This window comes from Marmota marmota, unplaced genomic scaffold (genome assembly GCF_001458135.2).
Source record: "Marmota marmota marmota unplaced genomic scaffold, marMar, whole genome shotgun sequence".
Classification (NCBI taxonomy): domain Eukaryota; kingdom Metazoa; phylum Chordata; class Mammalia; order Rodentia; family Sciuridae; genus Marmota; species Marmota marmota.
In genome coordinates this window covers 32,245,893-32,254,381 of record NW_026000240.1, presented here as the reverse complement: position 1 = coordinate 32,254,381, position 8,489 = coordinate 32,245,893, and the positions used below count along the sequence as shown (strand labels likewise).

Here is an 8,489-nt window from a genome sequence, read left to right as displayed (position 1 = left end):
TATGGCAATATGTAAATCAATGGATGTGTAACTGATGTGATTCTGCAATCTGTGTATGGGGTGAAGGTGGGAGTTCATAACCCACTTGAATCAAAGTGTGGAATATGATATGTCAAGAAATTTGTAATGTTTTGAACAACCCACAATAAAAAAAAAATAATAAAAAAAAAATAAAACTACAGTAATGAAAAAAAAAAAAAACACCACCACAATATCATTATATTTATATGATATAAATGAATATATCATATTAATGTAAATTTAAAAGATGTTTAAAGCACATTCCTTTTTCCCTGAAAAATACTATTTTTCTCCAGAACATCAACTGTTAGATTATATGGTGTTTCTTCATTGTCTATACATTCACTAGAATGTAAACTCCATTAGGAAGAGATAATTATTTTGTTCACTGAAAAATTCACAGCAACTAAGATCCTGACATATAACACCCAATAAATTTGTTAAAATTAATTTTTATCTGTACAGTGTCAAATTTTAGAATAAAAATTTCCATTTTTAGAATAAAAAATAACCATGCTATTAAAAACACCATAATTGACAAGGCAGAGAAGACCTGAACAATACTATATACCAACTGGATCTAATAAACATCAATAGAACACTCCACCCAGTAAAAGCAAATTTTTCTCAGGGGCACATGGAACATTCTCTAGACCAGACCTATACTAGGCCACATAACAAGGCTCAATACTATGGTTTGGATATTGGTTTAAGTGTCTCATATGTTCAATTTCAATCTTTATGAGGTATTAAGAGGATTAAAACTTAGTATCTGACTATGATGTTCAGAGGTGGAGCCTCTGGGAAGTAATCTGGATTCAAGTTATTAGGGTACAGCCCTCATGATTAAATCCTGGTAGCTTCAGAAGAAAAGGGAGAGAAACCAGATACACAAAGACACATGTACAAACTCTGTTTCTGACTATATGAAGCCCTGCACTATCTCAGGATTCTGCCAGTACCAGATATGGCCCCTTGACCTTGTACTCCCCGACCCCCACGAAAACATAACCAAAAATAAGTCTCTTTTTTTTTTTTCTTATAAAGTAGCCTGCCTCATGTATTCTGTCAGAGTAGTGGGAAAAGGGAGTAACACTCAGTAAATTTAAAAGGAATGAAATCATTCAATGCCTTTCAAACCACGATAAAATAAGAAATGTGAAATGGAAGACAATTTGAAAAATTCACAAATATATAGAAATTAACATAATCCTAAACAGATCAAAGAAAATTATAAAATACTTTGAGATGAATGAAATAAAAATGAAAAATAAGAAACTTAATGGATATAACTAAAGCAGAAGAATAAATGCACCACTATAAGTACTAATATTAAAATATAAGAAATAGCTCAAAAAATTATCCTTAAAACACAAAAAAAAGAAAAGCCAACATAAACACAAAAAATCCTCAAAATATTAGCAAACTTGGGCTAGGGATGTGGCTCAAGCGGTAGCACGCTCACCTGGCATGCGTGCGGCCTGGGTTCAATCCTCAGCACCACATACAAACAAAGATGTTGTGTCTGCCGAAAACTAAAAAATAAATATTAAAAAAAAAATATTCATTTTCTCTCTCTCTCCCTCTCTCTCTCAAAAAAAAAAAAAAAGAAAAATATTAGCAAACTGGATCTAGGATTAAACACCATAACCAAGTAGAATTTATTCTAGGAATGCAAGCAACTCCTATATATGAAAGTCAATAAATGAATATATCATATTAATGTAAATTAATAATAGGGAGACACAAAATCATCTCCATGGAGACAGAAAATACATTTGCAAAATCCAACACTTTCATGGTAAAAGTACTCAACAGATACAGGATACATATAAAAGTCCCATAGCTGATAACACAGTCGTGAAAAATGGAGTGCTTTCTTCCTAAGATCAGGAACAAAACAAAGACGTCAGCTCTCACCACTTCTATTCCTGTTGAACTGAAGGTTCTAGCCACTGAGAAAGTGGGGGAAAAAGATACAGAAAGGGAGAAAATACTTGCAAATCATTTCTTTGATAACAGACTTGTATCCAAGTATACATAAACTCTTACAACTCCATAATAACAAGAGAAATGTTTTAAAAAGACAAAGAATTTGAATAGAGGTTTCTCCAAAGGAAATATATGAATTGTCAACAACCATATGAAAAGATGTTGGGCTGGGACAATGGTAGAGCATTTGCCTAGCATGTGTAAGGCACTGGGCTTGATTCCAATACCACAAAAATAAAACAAAACAAAGATGTTTAACATCATTATTAGGGAAATGCAAATCAAAACCATATTAAGCACTACTTCATATCTACTGTATTTGCTATTTAAAAAGATAAGTGTCAAGAAGGATGTAGAGAAAGAAACTGAAGCCTCAGACATTGCTGGTGGAAATGTAAAATGGCACCACTTTGAAAAAGCCTGATAATTTCTCAAAATGCACATTAAGTTATTATATGATCCCACAATTTCAAGATATTGAAAACATAAGTTCACACCAACACCTATACATGAATGTTTGTTCACAGAAGCACTATTCAAAAAAGCCCAAGAGTGGAAACCACAATGTCCAGCATACAATGGAATATTTTATTCACCCATAACACATCACAACATGGATAAACCTTGGAAACATGCTAAGTAAAAAAGAAGCTCAGAAACAAAAGGCCACATATTGTATGACCACATACATATGAAATGTCCACAACAGGCAAATCTGTAGAGAGATTTTAATAGTTGCTAAAGGCCATAGAGAGAGGGAATGAGAAGGGAGTACTAATGGTTTTCCTTCTGGAGTGTTGAAAATGTTCTAGAATTAGTGATGATGGTTATACAACTCTACTAATATATTAAAAATCACTGAATTGTACAATCTAAAAAGGTAAATTTTATAGTATGTAAACTATATCTCAATAAAGTTAGATTTTTTAAAAGAGCATATAGGGTATGCTACTTTGTGTAAGAAAGAAAATTGAAAAATTTGTATTATGTGTATACATACATGTGTGTATATATGTGAACATGCATGTGCATATTTTCTCCTTACTTTAAAGAAACAAAACACCAAAAGGTAAAACAAAAAACAATGAAGTTGGTTACATACACTGAGAGGGGAAAATGGGATTAGAAGGGATACTTCACTTTTAGTGTAATTTTGACTCTGAAAAGCATACTGATATTCCCATTCAAAAAATTAAATCAGTAAGAATGGGAATGAAAATAAATTGAAAAACAGTGGATCTAAATGTATTTCATCGGGATATCACAAACACAATAAAAGAGGGCCAAAATGGAGCTGGCCAAAAAGAAATTCTGACCCATCCTTATCCAAGAGTACATCATAAGACTCTCCTCATTCCAAAGGGGTTCTGCCCCATAACCTCGAAGGAGGAATTCTACACGGAAAGGCCAAGAAGAATACTGAAGCAGCCAGTCCTTCCTGGGTATCCCCACACAGTCTATTAGAATTAGCTTATACTCTTTATCCAATCATATTTTGACACAGTTGTCCATGCTTCAATCATGCCTATGCAATGAACTCTCCATAAAAATCCAAAAGAGGGTTCAGATATAGGGTTCGGATAGCTTCCCAAATGCAAGGTTCCTGCAGGATGGCATGCCCAGAGAGGGCAAGAAGCTTCCAAGCCCTTTCTCCCACACCTCTGTCTACTGTAAGACCCAAGTAACAGAACACTCTAATAGCAATAAGCACTATATGGTAACATTTAATATCATTCAATATACACTAAAAGAGCTAAGGTTCCTTGGGGAAATATCCCTTAAGTTTCTTATTTTGCATTTTCACTGAGACAAGGTAGATTCAGTATCTTGTGCCAAAAAGAAATGCTAAAAAAAAAAAGATGAGTATGTCACAAGGACACAAGAGTCAGCCTGAAAGGGAATTCCACAAGCCAAATCTGAAACAACCAGCACACCAAAACAATTAAGTACAGTAACAAATATGCCTGGCTGAAAAATTAATAATTAATGAGTTCATGCCAATTATAAATAAATGGAACGAAAGGATACATCAGATAACACCCAAAGAAGGAATATTCAATTAAAAAACAGAGGGGAAGCCAAGGGAGAGCCAGGCACTGTGGTGCATGCCTGTAACCCCAGCAACTTGGAAGGCTGAGGCAGGAGGATTTCAAGTTCAAAGCCAGCCTCAGCAAGTAGTGAGGCCTAAGCAAATAATAAAAATTAAACTAAAAAACTAAAAAGGGCTGAGGATGTGACTCAATGGTTAACACCCATGGGTTCAATCCCTAGTACCAAAAAAAAAAAACCACAGAAGCTATATACAGTTTATAGTTCAGTGGTAGAGTGAATGCTTAGTTAGCATACATGAGGACCAGCACCAAAACACATACAGCAAAGGAAGAAAAGGGATCAGGAGTGGAGAATGGGGGGAACAGGGGGACTCTGATAAATATAAAATCTGATGAAAACCAAACCATTTCAAAGAGGGCTCTACTCATTAAGTGACCAGAGTCAGCAGAATACATACACTTCACTTCTCCCAAACCAGTAGTCAGGGACCATGAATACTAGCTTGAGGGGGTAAAAAGCAACATTCCAAACTCAAAGATTCAAGTCTTAAGAGTTCTGGAAGGTAAGACAAAAGCCATCCATCTATTTTTCAAACAAACAGAAAGGCCTACCTTTAGCCAAAATGCAGGACTCTTTAGTTTGCAAAAACAAGCCCTGAGTTAAGAATTTGAAAGTGTACAAAATAATACACACAAAAAGGATCAATATAAACTTGCCAGCCCCTGAAATTTTAAACCTATGAATGAGAATGATCCCCTGAAGTTAGAAAATAATCAGATTTCTAAGCTAAAGGAGTATTATTTATAAAGTTAATAAGTTTAAAAAGTAAAAATGGTTCAATAAAAATTTAGATAAATGTATTAGTCAACAAAGTTTAACTCTGATTCAGTTTATACATAAATGTGTGTGTGTGTGTGTGTGTATTTTTTTTAAGTGAAATGGAAGTATGTTCCACATGTAATAAACTAGGTCCTCTCAAGAGACAAAACCCAGAGTTTTCCACATGGCAGGTTTTTATGTTTGCTCTGGAAATCTCGCACCTCATGTTAAATTTCTAATCCTGTTATACATGTTGAGTATCCCTTTCCAAAATGCTTGGGACCAGAAGTGTTCCGTATTTAGGAGTTTGTTTGTTTGTTTGAAGAGTTTGGAATATTTGCATAGACTTTCTTTACTAGCTGAACATTTCTTACCCAAAATTCACAACTGTGCAAACATTTTGCACTATTAGGAAGGGTCAAAGATTTTAAGATTAGGAAAGATTAACCCACATTTACAACCTGGAGGCTGAATCTATCCTATCAAGAACATTCCTCAGGGTTATCTTGGGAAACAGATTAGTGAATTGAATGGACCAACATAGGTGCAATTCTATGCAACAATTCATTCTCCTAAATGAAAGTCTTCTTCACTAATTATATTACTTTTCCTAAATCATCTAAAATTTGGCTCAATTTATATTTTTTCTTGAGTAAACCTATGGTTAAAAATAAGGTTATATCAAATCATCACAAAATTTACCAGAAATTACACTGAAGCCAGAGTTCATATGGTGTGTCAGAATACTATCTTCAATCCACTTCTGCTCTTTATCCCAGAAGTTCCTAGATAACCTGTAGTCCCTAGCCCAGGTTCATGTGGTCTGCATACGTGAAAAAAAAATATATGAATGCATGGTACATTTTACCAGAGACATAGTCCAGTAATTTTTTAAGGCGATCCAAAAAGAGCTCAAGAATCATTTCTCTACAAACTCTCTTGGCTTACAAACTCATTTCATTAGCTACAAATAGTATTGCTTAATAATTCCCAAATATCCACCTCCATCTCCAATTTCTTCTCATCACCAAACTTTCACAGCCTATTGTGTATCTTCTCTGGACACTACCAACTATCTAGCAAACAGACCTCATTATCTTTTCACTCCTACCTGTTCTTCCTCATGTGTCTCCTATCTCAGGACCAACATTGCCATCCACAGTTTCTCCAAGAGCAAAAGGAATTGAATGTTCATGACTTTGTCTCCTAGTCACAAAATCCTAACAATTCTATTTACTATCCCTTAAACATTATCATTTCTGTCTATTCCCTCCAACTCTGCCATAACCTTAAGTCAGGCACGATCATTCTTAACCAAGATTGTGATAGTTTTCTCCTAAATTGTTTTCTGTCTCCAGTGTGGATCCCCTGCAATTTACTCCCTATGCTTTATCAATGTTTTGTCTAAAACACATATCCAACAGACTAGCATGAGCATGGGCATGCCACACCCTTTCTTATCTATATTCCTGATACACTAATCTACTTGAAGTGTCCTAACACATCAGTATATCATGCTCTGGTCTTTAAGCCTTTGTATAAACAAGACTTTCTGCTTGAAACAAACTACCCTACCAAAACTAACCCCTAATCATCTCAATTTAAATGTCAGTCTTTTCATAGAAGGCTTCCCTGATCTTGCCTCTCTACCCATTAAACCCCCATGTAGACTTATTTAAGCACCTATGTGTTTGAATAAAACACCCTAGGCTTATCACCACCATAGCAAACACCAAAGTGAATGTCATCTTAAAAGAGTAACATATATTATCCATCAGATAGAACACTATCTGACACTATACTAGAATTACACAAATACTTTTAAATGTTATATTAAAAGTAATATAATTAATGTAACATGTAACATGGCTAGTGAAGGAATGATGCATCTATCTGAAATGGTATATGAGGACATACCAAGAAATTAATTTTTGAACATCTGGTAACTTAAAAATAAGCTACATTTCTATGTTTGGCAGTTTAAAAAGCTTAATGAGCTGTTAATTTACAAATGAACTGTTAATTTGCAAATAAGCAAATGTGACCAACTCAAATACCTGCTGAAAAGATGTCCATTGCTCTCTTCAATTCTCCTCTTGTTCTCTGATTGCTATTTAAGTCCACAAGTGGAGTTGAAGGATCTCTCATATACTCTAACTCAGTAGCAAACATACCACCATCAACAAAACGTTCAGGAGCAATGTAGCAAGTCCTCCTCCTTGAAGTATCAAAGAAATAGTTGAAATCTGCTGGGTTGTCCTCTGGAAGATAAGTGGGTTTAAAACTGGCAAAATCAGTTAGAAGAACCCAATTCCAACTGGTAACCATAACATTCTCAGTCTTGATGTCCCCATGACGAACTCCAGATTTGTGTGCCTGGTCCACAGCTGTCAGGATCTGGAAAGCAATCCAGCGTTTCTCAATGTTATTTAAGAATGGACGGGTACTGATGCGATCATAGAGGTTGTCTCGCACATATTGCCTAAACAACATAGCTGCTTTCTCAGATGCTTTTTCTGCTGCTTTCTGGAAAGGAAGACAGTTCTGTGCAGAGTGCAGCCTGATTTTTAGTTCCTCCAGCTCTTGTTTATAGCTGGTTAATGGCAATGTGGGATCCTGAATTGCAAAGACCTTTACAACCACCAGGCCTTCTCGATGCTTTGCTCGAGCAACTTTAAAAAATCGAGTACTTCCAAGGCTTTTATCATATTCAAAGTCGTGGATGTCTGAGAAATAACTCTCCACAGAAAGGATCTGGGAAGGAGCAATGCCAGCAAGTTGATTTCCCATGATGGCAATATTTCTGGGTCAGTAATTTAGGATACAATACCTATTTAAAAGAAAGCAAGTGAGGGAGAAGAGAAGAAATTAAAAAAAAAAAAAAAAAAAGAAGGGAGAAAAGAAACAGAAAAACAATATTTGGTTTCTTCCAGAAAGATAAATGTACAATATTTCTCTTCCACTGAGAGCATGATACCTAGCTTTCTGAGCAATCTCTAAACTTCAGACACATTTAACTACACAGATCTCTTACTATTTTTTCTAAAAAGATGCTGTTATTTCATGTGGTCCTTTCTAGGAGCTCAAATGTACTTACATAGATCCCCTCAACATTAAGCTGAAAATGTTAAAATGTGTATTTACTGATATTTGGATTTAAAATATTCATGAACTTTTTACTGTGCTTGGGGCTATGGGGGTCACAAAAATACAATATGACACAGCCCTTGCTAAGAATCTGCAGTTTTCTTGGGGGGAAGATAGACATTAAAAGCTCACAACCAAGATTCACCTAATACAGGTAGGTCACTGAGTTCCTTAAAGTGTAAGGCTAAGAGCCACAAAATCAGTATCTCCTGGGCCCTTCCAGTCTAATTCCAGTATGTTCTCCCACCTGTCTAAAACAAGGTGCAGAGTCAGGCATGGTGGCACACGCCTGTAATCCCTGCAACTCCAAAAGCAGTAGCTGGAGGATCAAATGCCAGGCCAACTTCACTAACTTAACTTTTGACCCTGTCAAAAAATTTTAAAAATTAAAAAGGCTAGGGAAGTAATCCGATGGTAGAGCACTCCTGAGTTCAATCCCCAGTGCCATGGTGGGGGGG

General features: G+C 35.5%; 1 protein-coding gene across 5 annotated transcripts in view; it reads right to left on the bottom strand.

The window, feature by feature from the left end:
* Pik3r4 (phosphoinositide-3-kinase regulatory subunit 4) overlaps positions 1-8,489 on the bottom strand; it is a 79,799-nt gene that overhangs the window by 70,327 nt on the left and 983 nt on the right. For all 5 annotated transcript variants that reach the window (XM_048794214.1, XM_015487069.2, XM_048794217.1 and 2 more), the window contains one exon: positions 6,942-7,714. In XM_048794214.1, the coding sequence (XP_048650171.1) occupies positions 6,942-7,674 (733 nt within the window). In that variant the 5' untranslated portion in view covers positions 7,675-7,714. The remainder of the gene's footprint in view (positions 1-6,941; positions 7,715-8,489) is intronic.